This window comes from Anopheles coluzzii, chromosome 3, assembly GCF_943734685.1.
Source record: "Anopheles coluzzii chromosome 3, AcolN3, whole genome shotgun sequence".
NCBI classification, from domain to species: domain Eukaryota; kingdom Metazoa; phylum Arthropoda; class Insecta; order Diptera; family Culicidae; genus Anopheles; species Anopheles coluzzii.
The window spans coordinates 92,967,604-92,987,069 of record NC_064671.1 but is presented as its reverse complement, the minus strand read 5'-3'; the positions used below and the strand labels follow the sequence as shown (position 1 = coordinate 92,987,069).

Here is a 19,466-nt window from a genome sequence, read left to right as displayed (position 1 = left end):
CAATTCAATGTGAATTCTTTCGTTGTCTGCCCCTACACAACACACGAGGCACGACAGAGGGAAAGGGGTTTTTTTCATTATGATCTTGACATTGCTAAACAGTTCCTTGTTCATTAATTCTAATATTAATATTACGCTTACTCTCTTCCAAAGGTTCGTTAATGGGATTTACGATATTCACGATTTTATTAGGTTTGTTGGCATTCGCGGTTAGAATTTCCTTTTTTCTGATTAATAAGTGTGTGATGTGTTTCATCTTTTGTGTTTGAATTGCTTATCATACATTATAATAAAAAGTTGTTTACGTTAACAATTGTTTTCAGACTATTTGTCTTAAAATTGATAATGTATTCAATAGAAAATTAGTTTTTCCCTCAAATCGTATGGCAATCCAAATGGATTGAAAACTTTTTTCTGTTCTTCCATATTATTCAATATCCAATTCAAATGATTATCTGTATCGGTATATAATAGCGGAAAGTATAGGGTACATAAATTCGGCTTGATCACAAGGATACCGCGTAGAAAATGTCTTTCGTTCGAACCAACTACTTGAATTGTTTGCAGCGACGATCCAATCAGTAGATCGAAACACTCATTGTTGGACGCTATTTCAAACAAAATACACATCTTTCTGTTTTCGATGGGGAGTTTGACTGCCAAACTATCCCAACGCTGTTGACATTCAGTCGATTCAACGTACCTATTACCTGCTTTAGATAATTCGAACTTAGTGTCGTCTATATTTTGCCTGACTTGCACTAAGCTGGATATATCAAAGCTACGAACTTCATCGAACACTGGAAGGCAGATTGGTTTAACATTTGGTTGAGATGTATCCACAGCTCTTGCAAACTGAATCAACGCAATGTCGTTCCTATGGTCAATTCTATCGTACTGTGGATGGGTGATGACCTTGCGCACTGGAATTCGTTGTGTAGGGGCACCACATCCAGTCGCTACATCAATGCAGTCTGTATGGGTTGTGACGCTATTGACACCAAACAGGATCGAGTATCTGAAAGTTTATTAGAACATGATTCCGAATCCATCATCAAGCAACGTCGATTGTTGAAAAAACACTTACTGTAGGCTATCGCCACTAAAACAACCTGTCAAGCCCACGGCGTACCATTCATTGATTAGCGTAACTGCACATTTGCTAGGCATGTTGGGGGTTATATTTGATGCTAAATACCCCATCCACGGGATAATTGGATAACTACTGGACGACTCATTCTTAAGTGGCATGATTCCACAATTGCTGAAATTGAACAATCTCCTACGGGAAGTGCCCTGTATTGGTGGCAAATTGATACGTTTTTCTGTAACTTTGAAGAGTTCGGTGTTCGGTGATGCTTTATACTCCTTAAACTTCATGTTGTCCACAATCCAGTCGAGAAATCGATCGACATTGGTGAACAGTTGCAGGTGTTCAGGTAGCTCGTACGGTATATTGTTGGGCAAATTAATCCCTCTCAAAAAATATCTAACATACTGATCGAACTTCATTAAACCTTGCAGTGTTGCCCCTCCATTTAGAAGCTGCGATTGTCCTTCCCTGTCCTCATCGATTACACACCAGGGCACGGTTTTCGTCGACGTAAAGATTCCTCTCTGTTCCAATTTCCGTTGGCAAGTGAACGGGTTGAGTGCTGGTAGGTTTTTGCTGGTTACGCCTTCTACATTATTTGTATATGAAACAATCAGCTCAAGCGGTTTATTGTTTTGCAGTTCTTTGAAGAATGGCATGCAAATAGGTCTTATGTCTGGATTGTGAAGGTTTGCCGGCTCGGCAAGTTCGACCAGAGCGATATTATGATTAAGCGGATCTTGAGCATAGTTAGGATGTATCGTAATGCTCTGTATGCTAACCCTAACAGGACGTTTGCAAGAGTCACCGACACATTCGCTTTGTAGGGCAAGATAGTATAAACCCAAATAAACTTCTCTCCTGCAATGTAAAAACGGAAGGTTATTATGATCGAGTAATTTCCATGTTTTTAAAACAAAACCGTACTTACCCCCATGCTCTCTGTGACACTAAATGGGCATTTATCAGAAAGTACCATTCGCTTATCAGTACACCAACATTATTGATTTGTATTTGCATGTCCTCATTCATGCTATACTCCAAGCCAAGTACTGTCACCATCCAGGGATTAACGAAGACGGAACTGTTTTCAGCATTTGGGATGTGCGGTATACCACACGAGCTCATATTGAAGAGCCGAAGCTTTTCATTCCCTGGCTCCTGCTGCAGTCTTGTCCATTTTGATTGTAACGTTTCGTTTTCTGGCTTACTTTCCTCTTCAGCGATCTCTATCGGTTCGTTGTACCTCATGCTGTACAGTATCCAGTCAAGATAGCTTTCGATATTGTTATAAACAGGCGATGGCTGTGAAAAACAACCAAATCCTCGCAACTCGAGTCCCCGCAGAAAGTACCGCTCCGTACCATTGAACAGCTTCATTTCCTGGAGTGGCGCTCCCTGTATCAGTGCAATGCAATATTGCTCATCCTGCTTGTTTGCAAGCTCTGCACAAAATTTATTATTTTCAAGATCTAGCAAAACCTTACGTTCGGCGTACTGTCTCGTACATTCGTCCGACTCCACATAGCGGACGGGAAAAGTTTTGAAAGAATTATCTGCCCTTGAACTGGCCGCCAAGTGTAGGTTTGTCTTTGCGTTCGTTTTTAGCTCGGGCGTCACAGGCAGGCAGATAGGCTTCACGTTCGGCTGGCTGATGTCCGCCGGGCTCTGCAATTCGATCAGCGAGATACTTTCCGCAAAATTCCTACGATCAATCTTTGGGTGTAGGATCTCTCTTTGTATTTTTCTTATTTGTGATGCTTGCGTGCATGTACTAGCCCGATTGCGATCGTAACATTCTGATTTCGAGTGTTCGTTGTTGCTACCTAACACAACGAAAAGTCTTTTTTGAGACAAAACACATACAAAGACAACATCAGTGGAGTAAATTATATTAGGTAACCCAAGTAACAGAACAAAGCCAAAGTAACAAAGTAACAAAGCAACATAACAAAACCATACTTACTCAACGCCGTCGTACTGGAAACAAGGTGCAGGTCCAACTGCATACCACTCGCTTATGAGTGTGACAACACATCTGGATTTGAATTCATTCGGTGCTCTGACAAATCCGATCCAAGGCAGTGTCCATCTCAGACCACCCTTTACGAAAGTAGATGATTTCACACCGCACGTTTGGAAGTTTAACAATCTAAGCCTTTCTGCATGGTCTATATCCTTTTCGTAGTGCAGCACTCGTTGGTCAATGTACTGCGAAATCCATTCCAGATACTTGGCCACGTCGGTATAAGCGGTGGGCTTCTGCGGGTCGCACAGTCCGGTATTTCCACGCATTGGGGTAAACGAATGCAAGCCCCTTACGAACCATCTGCCCCCAACTTCCAAGAACAAACCTCCGCCTCTATCTCCGTAGCACGCACCCGCAACTGGATTTCCTTTTCCACAAAACATATTGAAAGTTACGTGGGGGCTATATGCTGGGCGATCACTTTCTATACAGGTGAACGGATCCACCACTTTAATCGTAGCTTGTTTTAGCTGATCCGATACAACATCCTGCTCGTTCAGACCAAATCCCGCGACAAATCCAGTGCCGTCTATAATCGTATCCAGCTTGCTGTCCATGGTCCACAGACAGATGGGCTGTACGTACTTTGTCATCGTTATGTTAGAGCTCAGCTTGATCAGAGCAATGTCATTACGGTAGCTGTAGCTACTAAACCCTGGATGAAGTATTATGTCTCGCACACCGTGAATTTGTGTGTATTCGCTTGCCTCGTGAAGACGGATCCGTCCCACGTGTACTGACACACGAGTCGGAGAGACCATACCGCTCAGAGTATACATGCAATGAGATGCTTGAGAATAAAAAAACCGTTAACAGTTATGCCTCGTGAGTTATGGAGCTACAGCTGGTGTCACAGTCATCAATGTACCTGTGAGAATAGTATTCTCGTCCAGGATTGAACCAGCGCAGGCGTAATCCGTTCTTGCGGCGTTGAGATAGAAAATATCGGCGTGCCACGGCCAATCACCGGCCTTAGCGTCAATGCCATTTTGGAAAATGTATGAAGACTTCACTTTAGGTAAGCCACATGACAAACGATTCTCTAAACTAAGGGTTTGCGATATAACATGAAGAAAGCTAAGCACTTCAAACACCCATTTCACTGAATACCACATGGTTAATAAATCAAACACCCAAATTTCACACAAAACCTTGAACAGAAAACACTAGACCACACCGTCCCGTTGCAAGGTTGTAAATGATGCTCCTTAGCCGGGTTCGGGAAATACACTGAGAGTTTAACCTAATGTGCTAATTTTGGCTATCTTGTTCTCAAGCTCTGTCTAATGTTGTGTGTATGCTTATTATTGCTAAAGCCCAAAACTGGTTTTAAAATACACGGAAACATAAAATTCCATTCCGTAGCGCTTCATCGTTCAATGTGAATGAGTATGTGTGTTTTTATTCAGAAGAAACGGTCAAGGTGTAAGGCCTTGAAAAAAAAAACAGTGTTGAAATATGCAAATACCAATCAGCGGACACTATCAAATCAGCCTTCCGTCCAGCCAATTGGGTAGCGTCAGAAGTCCGAGCCTAAACTTTTTTATTAATTAAAAGAACTTTACACTACGGCATAAGATTGTCATTCCAGCGTATGAGAAGGTACATTAACAGCAGCCAACAAATGTTTACATAAAAAATATATTCATGTTCTGAATGCCTGGGAAGTTGAACATTTAAATCTTTCTATGGAGTGATTTGCTAATCTTCTTCAAAAAAGCTTGATTTAGCAAAAATATTCCTTTTTTTCACGCCACGCCTAAGTTGCATGAATGAAGTACTGAGAGGGAATGAGAGCAAAAAGCGATAATCGAAAACAATCAACTTGGCACTAAAAGTGTTAAATAAACATCACAACTGTCGGTTAACTCTATGGTCGATTGGCCTCATCAAAAGCGACGCAGAACCAAACGCATCAACTCTCTGGTACTCTCCGATTCTCCCAAAGTCAAGGTCTACGGTTAATCAAACCAGTTTATAAATGCTGATCACCAATCAGATGATCTCGTAGCTTACACACATGTGCAAGTGAGACGACAAAACGAAGAGTAAGTTTGGGAGAGTGCTGTGCTGTGCTGAGCTTCGGTTTTAGGTGCCAGTCACATCATTCTCTTCTCTTCGATGTTCCCCTTAGCGATGCTTCGCCAAAGGCTGGTAGAGTCTTCAGTCAGCACTGTGCCATGCGGATAAGTGTGTCCTATTTTGTTCACTCTCCAACTTTATACATTTTGGTTTCTACACTTTGTGACTTTCTGACTGACTAAGAGACAATAAAACTTTTTCTGACTGACTAAGACTAAAGCCGGTCTCGTGGTAGAGTCGTCAACTCGTATGACTTAACAACATGCCCGTCATGGGTTCAAGCCCTTAATGGACCTTGCCGCCATACGTAGGACTGATGACTAACCTGGGGAGGGGGGGTAATCCATAAGTCACTGAAAGCCAACCCTCCACAAGTGGGTACAGGCAGGCCTTGACCGACAACGGTTGTTGAACCAAAAGAAGAAGAAGAAGAAGAAGAGCATATAAAAGAGGAAAGACGAGAAGAAATAGAGCGATGTGTGAAACAACATATACAGAGCATTGAAACAATAGAGAATCTTCTTCTCATTTGGCGAAATCGAGAATGAGGAATCGCTCCATATGGAGCTGGAACATGTTGTGGGGTACACACAAACTACACATTATTGTCTAAATTTTTATTGGGAATTGTAAAAGCTGTCGAAATTGTATACTTTATAGTAACGGGTTGGAGCGGCCAATCTGCTGTGATAAAAAAGGGGAGGCAATATCGAGTAATTTGAGGTTTTGTGCAACTTAGAGTTTATTTAATTTCCTACGTACTTATACTTTTGCTTGTCTTACAAAACTAACGTTCGATTACTTTTCGCTAAAAATAAGTTCCTTTCGCGGATCAAACGACAAACCTGCTGGATGCCCCATTGTTTCCAATATCCAATCCAAATAGGCATCAGTGTTTGTGTAAACTATGGGATAGTAAATGCTACATGTTTTTGGCAAAATTGCTGCAAACCCGCGCAGAAAGTGTCTCTCGCTCGATTCAAGTCTTTGCAGAGAGTGAAACGAAGCGCCGCGATACGTACGGACACATACATCTTCGACCGTTCGTCTGGGAATCACACAATGCTTCGAACTGTTTATATTGAATCGCACCTTAACGTCTTGCCACCGGGTTTGACACTGGGCCAGGTCCATGTATCTATCATCTACGTAGATAATTGAGTATGTAGCTACTACGGTAGAACCAAAAGCAGCCATTACGAGGCTTGATGTGTCAAAGCTACGAATTGTATCAATGATCGGCAAACAGATGGGCTTCACATTTGGCTGAGATGTATCCGCAGGGGTGGCCAACAAAGCCAGAGCAATATCGTTGTCATAGCTGGTTGCATTGTACTGCCGATGCACGAATATCTTCTGGGTTACAATCAGTTGAGTAGGAGGAGGGAATGAATCAGAGCTATTATTAGCTGAAGAGTCCATCTTAGCAGTATTAGCATTGTCTCCGAATATTATAAAATGTCTGAAATCAGGAAAAAAAGAAAAAGATTTTTAAGTAAATATCCATAAAAAAAACCAGAACCTTCCCGACAAGTCAAATATTTAGGAAATAATTGTAATCATATCATCTAAAAATTTCCTAAATTCTATGTAGCAATGTGAAGCTGTTGTTGCGCTAGGGTTTAAATATTATTTTCCTGAATCATATGGGATCACTGTGGCATGGTAAGTCAAGCGTACATAAACACAATCCTTAAAAGTGCACATGCTTACTCACTCTTGAATATCGTCGCCGAAACAGTGTGCTGAACCAATAGCGTACCACTCGCTTATAAGTGTCACCGTACATTTGGTCACATTGAAATACGGTGCATTGGTTGAGACAAGTCCTAGCCATGGTAAAGGATGCATGCTTGATGATTTCCCGCAATTTTTCATATCGAACAATGTCCGCTTTGATGCGTGCTTTACTTTCCTTAAATTCACTCTTTTATTCCCCGCATTACCGGGGAATGAAGTTTGCCATTGGTTTTCTCTCATGTTTTCCACTATCCAATCTAGATCCGCCAACTCGAACGTTCCAAACAAATACGGACCGTGCATTAGGCTGAATCTTCCTGGCTCGTTTACATCCATACCATAGAGAAAGTAACGAGTGCGTCCTTCAAACCGTACTGGCATCTGCAACGGACTGCCTATGAAAGAAGCCAAAGGCGTTTGTTTGAACTTATCCGCTTCGATGGCACATGAGGTGGTTGATTCGATGGAGGCGGTAATTCTCTCAGCAAGCAGTCGTTGCTGACAGCTGAGGTTATCAATAATAGATAGCTTTTTGCTTTCAATGGCAAATGGAATGCCCGGATTTGACGATATAACCACCTCCGTGGATTTGTTACGATGCAGCTGGTTCATGAAGGGCATACAGATCGGGCTAATGAACGGATTTTTTAGATTAGCTGGTTCAAGAAGCTCTAGCAATGCATACGACTGTCTCGGTTGGTCGTTTGGAGGGATGATTATCCTTCTAATTTCCACCAGCTGGTGTGTTGGTTCGCATTCTCTAGTGTAGCAGTTTATGGATAAATCAGGGTTATACTGGCCCAGCAAAAGTGATCGCCTGAAACGGAAAACAGACGCATCAAACATTGGACATTTTCACGCTATGTTAAAGCACTTACCAAACAGCACCGTTTTGTACACTACGTTTCGGGGTCAATGCATACCATTCGCTTATGAGCACTGCTATACTTCTTTCCGTAGGGTACGCATCGGTGACAATTTCTACCGTTTCTAAGAATCCTATCCACGGCATGACAGTTACCTGTCCCAAGTTCTGGTTGCGCGTGCGAGCTAAACCACAGCTGTTCATATCGAACAGATGCATCTTTTCATTTCCCGGCTGCTGCTGCAACATGCTCCATTCCATTTCGAGAGTTTGTTTAGCTATGCTAGGTTTTGAATTATTCACGGAATCCACTGTAGCTAGTATTTCGTTTCTCATGTTATATAATATCCAGTCCAGATATTCATTAATGTTGTTGTATGCTGGTGGTGTTCCTGATGTACAAGCGAGGCCTAATATTTCAAACCCACGTAAGAAATATCGTTCCGATCCCCCAAGCGAACGCAACTGATGTAATGGAGCACCACTCTTCAGGGAAACACAGTCCGGGTTATCATTGGTTGCCGTTCGTGCACAGAATCTCATGTTTTTCCAACTGATGGTCAACCCTAAGTCAGCGTACCGATCCATACATTCTTCTGTGCTGGTTTGGTGTACAGCTTGATCTCCATATGTGGTCGTTCGCCTTGAGTAGGTTGCCACGGATAAGTTGGTCATCTCATTTGTTCGTAGCTCTGGAATAGCTGATACACAGATGGGCTTCACGTTCGGCTGTGTTGTATTGGCAGCTTCCAGCAACTCAATCAGCACTATATTATTCCCAAAGTTATTGCTATCGTACTTCGGATGGGTGATAATTCTTTCAATCTGCACCGTTTGGGTCGGATGAGTACATTGTGTGCTTCCATGACGATCAAAACATTCTGATTTTGTCGATTCCGATGGTCCTCCGAGTAGAATTGATCGTCTATTAAGAAAAGGTGTTTAAAATTTAACTGTACACAATGACGCTGATAAAAGCATACTTACTCGATACCGTCGTTAGCAAAACAATGTGCAGGACCAATCGCGTACCAATCGCTTATTAATGTCACCACACATCTTGCACTGCGGAGATTGTCAGCAGCTCCAGACACGATAACAAATCCAAGCCAGGGAAGCGTCCAGCTCGATCCATCATTTAGCATAGTTGAAGATTTCACACCGCAAGTACCAAAGTTGAACAGTCGTAGCTTTTCCTCATAATCTATATCCAGTACGTCGTTCTCGAAGGATAACACTCGCTGATCAATATACTGCTTAATCCATTCTAGGTACTGGGCCACATCGGTATAGGCGGTGTACTTGAGTGGATCACACAGTCCGATATTTCCACGCAGCGGACTAAACGATACCAAGCCTCTCACAAACCATTTGCCACCGACTTCAAAGAACATACCGCCACCGCTATCTCCATTGCATGCACCCACTCCCATCTGTCCTTTTCCACAGTAGATTTCGGATGTAAGATGCGTACCGAACACTACGCGATCACTTGCGATGCACGTCAACGGATCGATCACACCAATTAAAACCTGTTTGAGCTGCTCCGATACAAGATCATACTCGTTTTTACCAAATCCCACGATGATTCCGTTTGTGCCCTCGATCAACTTCTGATTGCTGTCCATTGTCCATAGGCAGACGGGTTGCACATACTTGTTCATCGTTATGTTCGAACTCAGCTTGATCAAACCAATGTCGTTGATAATACTCGAGGAGCTGTACTTTGGATGTACAATAAGTTCATGCACACCGTGAATTTGTGTATATTCGTTCTCTTCCTTGAGGTTCGACTTTCCAAGATGAACAGATATCAAGTTTGTTGGTAATATTCCGCTCGATGTGTAGATGCAGTGAGCCGCTGGATGTGGGAAAACAAGAAGATTTAATCTTTAAATAAACTTATACAGAATGGCAGGTAGCAGATTCAGATTTAGCATATATACTGAAGCGACGAAATGAGATAACAGGATAGTTAATGTGCTCAAATTATTAAATGAAACAGAGTAAAATAATGTACAGTAAAATAAAAGTAGTCGCGGATTATTAGGCAAATATGCACAACTTCTACTTACCAGTGAGAATAGTGTTCTCGTCAATAACCGCTCCACCGCAAGCGTACTCATTCTGCTCGCCATTTCGATGAAAGATCGCTGCATGCCACGGCCAGTGACCGACTTTAGCATCAATGCCATTATGTATAAGGTATGCCGATTTCACCTTGCGTCTACCACACGTTAACCGATTCTCTTGAGCAACCGTTTGATAGGTCACCCACAACAAACCGTAGAGTAATGCTACCTTTTTTACAAAATAAAACATTTTCTCTAAAGGAATTTGTACTCGTATGTACCAATGCAAATATACGTCTATGTCCAACCACTTCCAAACAGTGAGTATTTCTCTACAACAAAACGACCGACCAAGACCCACCCAGCCACTAAAACAAGTTCCATGTCACAGATCGTAAATCCGGAATCGGCTAGATGTGGCAACAGGTTTTTAATAAAATACATTTACATATTTCGCTTCTCTTCTTCGTCATCCTTAGTTTCTCTTTTTCGGTGGTTTATTTCCTTATCTTTTTAGCGTGTTCTATGTTGGCAGAACGCATGGCAAAGCAGACCATGCAGATCATGCTGAATCTTATTTTTACCATTTGATTTATAGGCATTAATGCCCTGGTCAGGGTGGCATCATACTTAAAGGTATATTTGGACGGACCTGCTGGTCTACTGGATGGATGCACTCTTAAAATGCGGGACGAGCTTGATTTAGAACATGAGTAAATGTACTTAGGTGCGTCCTGTTGGTGTATTCATTAGATGCGACGGCTCTTATAAGGCCGAACGAAATCGATTTCCAGCGGGGTCATCATAACAGTATAATGGTTACACCAATAAGAAGAAGCAAAACTTGAAAACCATTCGAACAATCTTGTAAACAATACATTCTGAAGGAGATGTTGATTATAGCTACTCATATCGACACACAAAAGGAACCTCATAAAAAACATATCCGTTTTCTTTCGGTATACGTGTGAATTGCAAACAAACTGTAGTAAAATGTGCATTTCTATTGTTGTGTATTAAACCTAGCATGTTGATTAGTAAAATAACAGTGTTTCCCTCAAATCGTATGGCAATCCAAATGGATTGGAAACTTTTTCCACCTCTTCCATATTACCTATTATCCAATTCAGATGACGCTCTGTGTCCATGTACACTACTGGATAGTGTAGCTCACACAGTAATGGCTTGATCTGAAGTATGCCTCGCAGAAAGTGTCTCTCGCCCGAACTGGTCTGTTGAATTGTCTGCAGCGACGATCCAATCAGCAAACCGAAACATTGCTTGTTTGGTGATAGTTTAAACGAAAAACATATCTTGCTGTTGTCAATCGCAAAGTTGACTGCCAAATCATTCCAACGTTTTTGACACTCGGACGATTCAACGTACCGCTCAACTGGGTTGGAATTGATCAAGTAAGCAGTTCCTGCGTTTACTTCAATGGTAGCCAACCTGGATGTTTCATAGCTGCGTACCTCGTCCAGCACGGGAAGACAGATCGGTTTGACATTTGGGTCAGATGTATCCAACGCTCTGGCAAGATGAATTAACGCAATATCGTTTCGATGATTAACACTATCGTACTGTGGGTGGATGATGACCTGGCGCACTGGTATCCATTTCGAAGGATCGTCTAGACATGTTGCTGATTGAATGCATCCCCAACGAGTTTTACCATCCAGTAGTATAGAGTGTCTAAAAATTACGAAGCAAATAATATCATTGGTTAGTGTACTACCAGCAAATCAAATCAACCGTACGAGGATCACTTACTCCTTACTATTGTCGCTGAAACATGCCGCCAAACTCACAGCATACCATTCGCTTATTAGCGTGACTACACATTTTTTCGGTGTTTTATTGGTCGCATTAGAATACAAGAAACCCAACCACGGGATAGTTGGATAACTATTGGACGACTCATTCGCAGAGGGCATGATTCCACAGTTGCTGAAATTGAACATTTTTGTCTTGGAAGCGTACTGTATTGGTGGCAAATTGATACGCCTATCCGTGGCCTTGGTCAAATCGGTCTTCGATTGTGCGTTGGGCTCTCTGCCCTTCATGTTGTTCACAATCCATTCCAGAAACCGATCAACATTGGTGAACATCTCCGGTAGGTACGGTAGCTCGTTTGGAAGATTGTTGCGTAGGTTGATGCCGCGCAGAAAAACTCGCTGGTCCTCATCGAACTTCAATCGGGCTTGCAGTGGCGCACCTGCATTCAGTAGTAGCGACTGTATACGATTATCCTCATCAACTGCACACCAGGGCACGGTTTGCTTCGAGGTCAGAAACCCTTCCAGTGCCAGTTGCCGTTGACAGGTGGTTGTATGGAGTACCGTCAGTGGTTTAATTTTCATAACATGTAACTCATTCGATGCAACAACTACCTCAATCGGTTTTTGGTTCTGCAGTTCGCTGAGGAATGGCATGCAGATGGGTCTGATGCTTGGATTGAGAAGGTTTGCGGGTTCGGCAAGTTCGACCAGCGCGATATTATAACTGAGCGGATCTTCGGCATAGTTCGGATGAACGATTATTCTCCGGATTGCTGCCTCAACTGCCCGAAAGCAAGTGTCGCCGGCACACCGTTGCTGAAATATATAGTTAAACTGCCCAAGGACAACCGAACGCCTATGGAATGGAATGGAAAGAAAGGTGGTGAGCCTGTACTTTTGAAGATACGAAATGGAAAGTTGTGCTTACCACCATGCCTTTTGTTGCACTAGATGAGCGTTTGTCAGAAAGTACCGTTCGCTTATCAACACTCCTACACTATCGATGGGCGGTAAAGTGTCGAAACCTAAAATGTTCTCTGCTCGGATTATCGAAACTAACCACGGAAAGATGATAAATCGGCCTGCCGGTCCATTAATGAATTCCGGTATTCCGCAGTTGTTCATGTTGAATAGACGAAGCTTTTCATTCCCTGGCTCCTGCTGCATTTTCTTCCATTGAAGTTGTAGCGACTGATTTTCTGGTAAACTTTCTATTCCGGAAGTTTCCTCCGGATCGTTGTACCGCATGTTGTACAGTATCCAGTCGATATACGCTTCGATATTGTTGTAAACGGGCGGGTCTTGCGAACGACAGGCCAGCCCAATCAGTTCGTATCCTCGTAGAAAGTATCGTTCCGAATTGTTGAATATTTTCATTTCATGGAGCGATGCGCCCGGAAACAGAGGAATGCAATTTTGGTCATCCTGCTTACTCGCAATTGCTGCACAGAGCAGTTTGTTTTCCAGAACCAACTCAATCTTCCGTTCGGCGTACTGTCCGGCACACTGCACAGAGTTCACATAATCAACGCGAATGTTTTTGGTAGAATATTCTGCCGTTGAAAATGACGCTACCGATAAGTGTGTATTTGCGTTCGTTCTAAGCTCGGGCGTAACAGGCAGGCAGATGGGCTTTACATTCGGCTGGGTTGTATCGGCTGGACTCAGCAGCTCAATCAACGCGATATTGTCCGCAAAATTGTTTGTACCGAATTTTGGGTGGCGTACAACTCGTTGAATTCGACGTGTCTGTGAGGGATGCGAACAAACGGTCGACTCATTTCGATAGAAACATTCCACTTTGGGGTATTCCCGATTGCTACCTAGCACAACGAAAGTTCTGTTGGTGGAAAAGATCAATTCAATTCAATGTAGTGTTTCCTAAGGGTAAAAGTAAAGCAACACTTACTCAACTCCATCGTTCGAAAAGCAATCTGCTAGCCCGACAGCGTACCATTCGCTGATGAGCGTTACAATACATCTGAATTTAGCTTCGTTCGGAGCTTTGACAAAACCAAGCCAGGGCAGTGTCCATCCAGCCCTATCGTTGAGAACAGTTGAAGATTTCACACCGCACGTTTTGAAGTTGAACAGTCGTAGCTTCTCTGCATAGTCTATGTCCAGCACGTCATTCTCGAATGATAGCACTCGCTGATCAATGTACTGGGAAATCCATTCTAGGTACTGGGCCACATCGGTATAGGCGGTGTACTTGAGTGGATCACACAGTCCAGTGTTTCCACGCAGCGGAGTAAAAGATACCAGGCCCCTCACAAACCATTTACCGGAGATTTCAAAGAACATGCCACCACCACTATCTCCGTTGCACGCACTCGCCCCCATCTGCCCTTTGCCGCAAAACATGTTCGACGTCAGAACAATTCCGAATGCTGTACGATCACTCTTTATGCACGTCAACGGATCGACCACACCAACCAACGCCTGTTTGAGTTGATCCGATACAAGATCATGCTCGTTTTTGCCGAATCCAACGATCGTTCCGTTTCGGCCCACAATCAAATCTAGCTTGTTGTCCATAGTCCACAGGCAGACGGGCTGCACGTACTTATTCATCGTTATGTTGGAGCTCAGTTTTATTAGGGCAATGTCATTGTTGAAGCTGTTTCTGCTAAACCCCGGATGAAGTATTATTTCCTGCACACCAAGCGTCTGCGTGTATTCACTTGCTTTCTTAAGATGAATTCGTCCCACATGTACTGATACACGAGCTGCAGAGATCACACTTCTGCGACCATGTACACAGTGTGATGCTTATAGCAAATAGTCAAACGATTTCAGTGAGTTCTCGTGAAATGGTAGGTATATTTTATAGGCATCTTACCTGTTAGAATAGTGTTCTGATCAAGGATGGAGCCCCCGCAGGCGTAATCCATCCTCCCGGCCGTTTGATGAAAGATCGCCGCATGCCATGGCCAGTGGCCTGCCTTCGCGTCGATACCATTGTGAATAAAGTATACCGACTTCACCTTGCGTCTGCCACAGGTTATCTGATTCTCTTGTGCTCGTATTTTTGACAGCAAATACAGAAACCCAAACAAGAGAAGAAACTTTTTCAGCGAACAATGCATGATAACAAAATAAATTTTACAAATTGCACTCAAAAACGCTAAAATATTTGGCGAACGGAAGGCGCCAGGCTGCACAGCACCGCCACAAAGCTGTAAATGAATACTGTTCGCTTCTTTGCCGATGGTTAGTGAATGCGATGAAAGAACAAACCTAATGTGCTATCTTGCTTCAAAGCTCGGACCAATGTTGCGTGAATGTTTCTTATTGTTAGAATTAAAAACAGGTTTTTAATAGAATCAAATGTTCGGGTCTGTGAATTTTTAGCGCGACCGCCAGAAACAGTCTATCATGAAACAAACTATGAAGCTTCCGCGAGAAGAGCAACTGTACGATCGCTTGTAGTTATCAGCACATAAGCATCATCAGTGGTTTGACAACATAGCGACTAGGAAGAATGTTCGTGACAGCAGCAAACCAGTTTGTTTTTTTTTCTTCTTCAGATTTCTCTCTTCTTGTGAGTTTGGTTTGGTCTTACCATACAAATGAGTAACTTTTTGGCTCTTTTGAACTTGCTTATGAAACGCAATAGTCATGGTATTGCTTTTTTGCAGACAAAGTCAAATGTTTCCATCACTTTTTTGCTGAATTTATGATTACCCAATTGGGTGAGTATTCAAAGTGGGATAAACAAAGTTGAATAGCAATGGGTTTCTTGTTCTTTGGTTCAACAACCGTTGCCGGTCAAGGCCTGCCTGTACCCACTTGTGGGCTTGGCTTTCAGTAACTTATGGACTCCCCCCATAGCAGGATAGTCAGTCCTACGTATAGCGGGGACGTTTTCCCCATTGGGGGCTACAGCCCATGACTGGCATGTTTTTAAGTCGTACGAGTTGACGACTGTGCGACGAGACTGGCTTGGGTTTACAAACTCTAAATTCCAAAAATTCAGTAAATGTATCTTTTTTTTCTTTTTTTAAAGTCCTTTTTTGAGCAGAGCTGCTTTTTTGCGGTTTTTTTTTTTGAGGTTACGGAACGTCACCATGTAATTCGGTCGGTTTTGAAAAACCTCCGACGATCATTCCGTTACAGTGGGAGTGGAAATCAGAAACAACTCGTATTTGAAGTCCATACAAATCGAACAGGCTTGGGATGGCGTTTCCAGTTCTGATGAAAAATATGACGTATCGATTAAAAAACAGCTCTAAAGTTAATAACCCGTACGGTTGCCATGCATTTCTACCGGAATAGATCGTTGTCGGGAAATGTACATCCATTTTGATTGCTCGCTTTCCAACAGGAAAGGTGAAAAGGGATTTTGTTTTATTTCTCACTAAATATAAGTTCCTTTCGCAGATCAAACGGCAAACCTACTGGCTGCTCCATAGTTTCTAGTATCCAATCCAAATACCCATCTGTGTTTGTGTAAACTACAGGATAATAGATACTACATTCTCCTGGAAAGATCACATCAAATCCGCGCAGAAAGTGTCTTTCACTCGATTCTAGTCTTTGCAATGAGTGAAGTGAAGTCCCATAGAATACACGAACACATTCATCATTGATCGTACGTTTACCAATCACACAATGCTTCGACTCATCGATTGTAAATTTAACTTTCAAACCTTGCCACCGTTTTTTACATTCCGTCAGATGTATAAACCTGTCATCAACGTTGAGCAGTTTTATCTGATTATTCGAGTAATCTCCAATATCCATAACCAAGCTCGATGTATCATAACTACGTATTTCATCAATAATCGGCAAGCAGATGGGCTTCACATTCGGTTGAGATGTATCCACAGGAGTAGCAAGCTTAGCCAACGCGATATCGTTGCCATGGTTGGTTCGGTTGTAATGCGGATGTAAGAAGATTCTTTGGATTAAAACGCTTTGCTTAGGAAGAGGACAAGATGCAGAGTCATTTGTCTCAGAACATTGAAAAGGGTTTTCTTTAGGAAATCCAAATACAATTACGTATCTGAAAAAAATACAATTTATATGATATCAAGGCAAACTATATATGCGACTATACTTACTCTGGAGTAGCATCACTGAAACAATATCCTGGACCCACAACGTATTGGTTGCTAATGAGTGTCGCCAAACATCTGCTTACGTTGAAAAACAGTGCATTGGAGAATACATTCCCCATCCATGGCATTGGATAGCTGCTCGATGATTTCCCACAGGTGTTAAAGTTAAACAATACCCTCTTGGAAGCATGCTGAACTGGGCTCAAATACACCCGTTCATTCTTGCTGGTGCTGATGAATGAAGTTTGTCGCCATTTTACCCGTATGTTCTCCTCTATCCAGTCAAGCTCTTCCCTTTGAATCTTTTGAAACAGGTATGGCCCATAGACCAAGTCCTCGAAAATATGCGGCTGGTTGCCATCCATCCCGTACAGAAAGTAGCGCATCCGTCCTCCGTACCACACTGCCGTCTGCAAAGGACTACCCAGCATGGAAGGTAACCTTTTTTGTCTGAAATTTTCTGCCTCAATTGCGTACGTAAAGTTGTCGCTGAAAGCCACGAAATGACCTTCAAGTATTAACTTTTGCTGACAATTCATGACGTCGATCATTTTTAGCTTTTTGTTTTCTATGATGAACAAGTTTACACGGGAAGAAGAAATGATCAATTCTGTGGGTTTGTGTTGGTACAGCTGGTCCATAAAAGGCAAACAGATTGGTCTGATGTAGGGATTCTTCAGATTAGCCGGCTCAAGCAGCTCTATCAACGCAAACGCCTGCCCGGGAAGATCGGGCGGAGGAAGGATAACGTTCTTGATTTCTACCAGCTGATGTGTTATTTCGCATGTGCCAGTGTAGCAGTTGGTGGGATCATGGGGATTATACTGTCCCAAGATAATATATCGCCTGCAAGGATAGAGAGAATAATCATCATATGTATAATACTCAAACTACCCACGAAAAAACTCACCATGTTGCATTGTTCTGTACGCTAAGTGTCGGAGCCAACGCATACCATTCGCTTATAAGAACAACTAAACTTGCCGATGAAGGGTATTCATCGGTAATATTTTCTATCGCTAGGAGGAACCCAGCCCATGGCGTGCTAATTTGTCCTAAAGTCTGTGTCTGATCGGTGGGTAAGCCACAGGTATCCATATCAAAAAGACGTAAATTGTCTTTTCCGGGCTGCTGCTGTAACATGATCCATTCCGACTTGAGTAATTCTTGAGTTGTGTTATAAGTTGAAATGCCATTCTCAATGTCTAGGCTATTGTATCTCATGTTGTACAATATCCAGTCGATATATGTTTCAATATTGTTGTAAGTTGATGGTAAAAATGATCCACATGCCTGCCCAAGCAACTCGAATCCCCGCAGAAAGTATTGGTCCTTGCCACCAAACATTTTTATTTCCTGAAGCGGCGAACCCTTTTTAAATGATACGCAATTTTGTTTGTCCTGCTTGTTCGCTATTTCCGCACAGAATCGTTTGTTTTCCAGATTCAATGTAATATTCTGTTCGGTGTACTGTCTCATACATTCGGCGGACTCTAGATAACGGATAGGAATGTTCATGTAGGTGTTGTCCTTCTTTGAACCCGTTGCCACGTGTAAGTTTGTCTTTGCGTTCGTTCTAAGCTCGGGCGTTACAGACAGGCAGATAGGCTTCACATGCGGTTGACTGGTGTCTGCTGGGCTCTGCAGCTCGATTAGTGCAATATTGTCCGCAAGATTTTTTGCTCCGAACTTTGGGTGAACAAATATCCTTTGAATTTTTCGATATTGAGCTAGATGAGTACATACTGTAGATTCATCAGAATTGCATTGCAATTTCTCATTAAAAAAGTGACCGAAAATAACGAATGCACTTTGGGTGAAAAACAAAATGAATACAGTGTTATTTTACGTGTTTATTTGTCATCATAAAATACATACTCACTCAGAATAGTCTTTTTCAAAACAATACGCCGGTCCTACCGCATACCATTCGCTTATGAGAGTAACAACACATCTAATTTCATTCGGAGTACTGAAAAATCCAAGCCAGGGTATCGTCCATCTTGATACACCATCAGTATCAACAATCATTTGTTTAACACCACAAGTTTTAAAGTTGAACAAACGTAGCTTTGCTTCATAGTCTATATCCAGCACATCACTCTCGAAGGATAGCACTCGCTGATCAATGTACTGTTTAATCCATTCTAGGTACTTGGCCACATCGGTATACGCCGTATACTTGAGTGGATCACACAGTCCGGTATTTCCACGCAATGGAGTGAACGATACCAAGCCCCTCACGAACCATTTGCCACCGACTTCGAAGAACATGCCGCCACCGCTATCTCCATTGCAAGTTCCCACACCCATCTGTCCTTTCCCACAGAACATATCCGACGTCAGCACAGGTCCAAATGCTGCACGATCACTTGCAATGCACGTCAACGGATCGACCACACCAATCAATGCTTGTTTCAGTTGATCCGACACAACATCCTGCTCGTTCAATCCGAATCCAACGATCGTTCCGTTTTTGCCTACGATCATTTCCTGATTGCTGTCCATGGTCCACAGACAGACGGGTTGCACGTACTTGTTCATCGTTATGTTGGAGTTAAGTTTGATCAACGCAATATCATTATTAAAGCTGTCACTTCTAAACCCCGGATGAAGTATAATCTCCCGCACACCGTGTATTTGCGTGTATTCACTTGCTTCTTTCAGATGAATTTGTCCCACGTGTACTGACACGTGAGCTGCAGAGATCACACCTCTTTGTGTATGCACGCAATGGGATGCTT

General features: G+C 42.6%; 1 protein-coding gene across 1 annotated transcript; it reads right to left on the bottom strand.

The window, feature by feature from the left end:
- Window positions 1-7,754: 7,754 nt before the first annotated feature.
- Window positions 7,755-10,131, bottom strand: LOC125907364 (uncharacterized). Its single transcript, XM_049609032.1, has 3 exons — window positions 9,885-10,131; window positions 8,797-9,670; window positions 7,755-8,734 (listed from the first exon to the last, which is right to left on the bottom strand). The coding sequence occupies exons 1-3, from the start codon at window positions 10,129-10,131 to the stop codon at window positions 7,819-7,821; spliced, it is 2,037 nt and encodes a 678-aa protein (XP_049464989.1). The 3' UTR covers window positions 7,755-7,818.
- Window positions 10,132-19,466: the final 9,335 nt, after the last annotated feature.

Bases quoted from the DNA above. Each gene is read 5' to 3' on its own strand.
- LOC125907364 (XM_049609032.1), bottom strand. From the start codon at position 10,131: ATGTTTTATTTTGTAAAAAAGGTAGCATTACTCTACGGTTTGTTGTGG. The intron at 9,671-9,884 runs GTAAGTAGAAGT...TCCCACATCCAG, and splicing joins CGAGAACACTATTCTCACTG to CGGCTCACTGCATCTACACA. The intron at 8,735-8,796 runs GTAAGTATGCTT...TTTTCTTAATAG, and splicing joins TTTGCTAACGACGGTATCGA to ACGATCAATTCTACTCGGAG.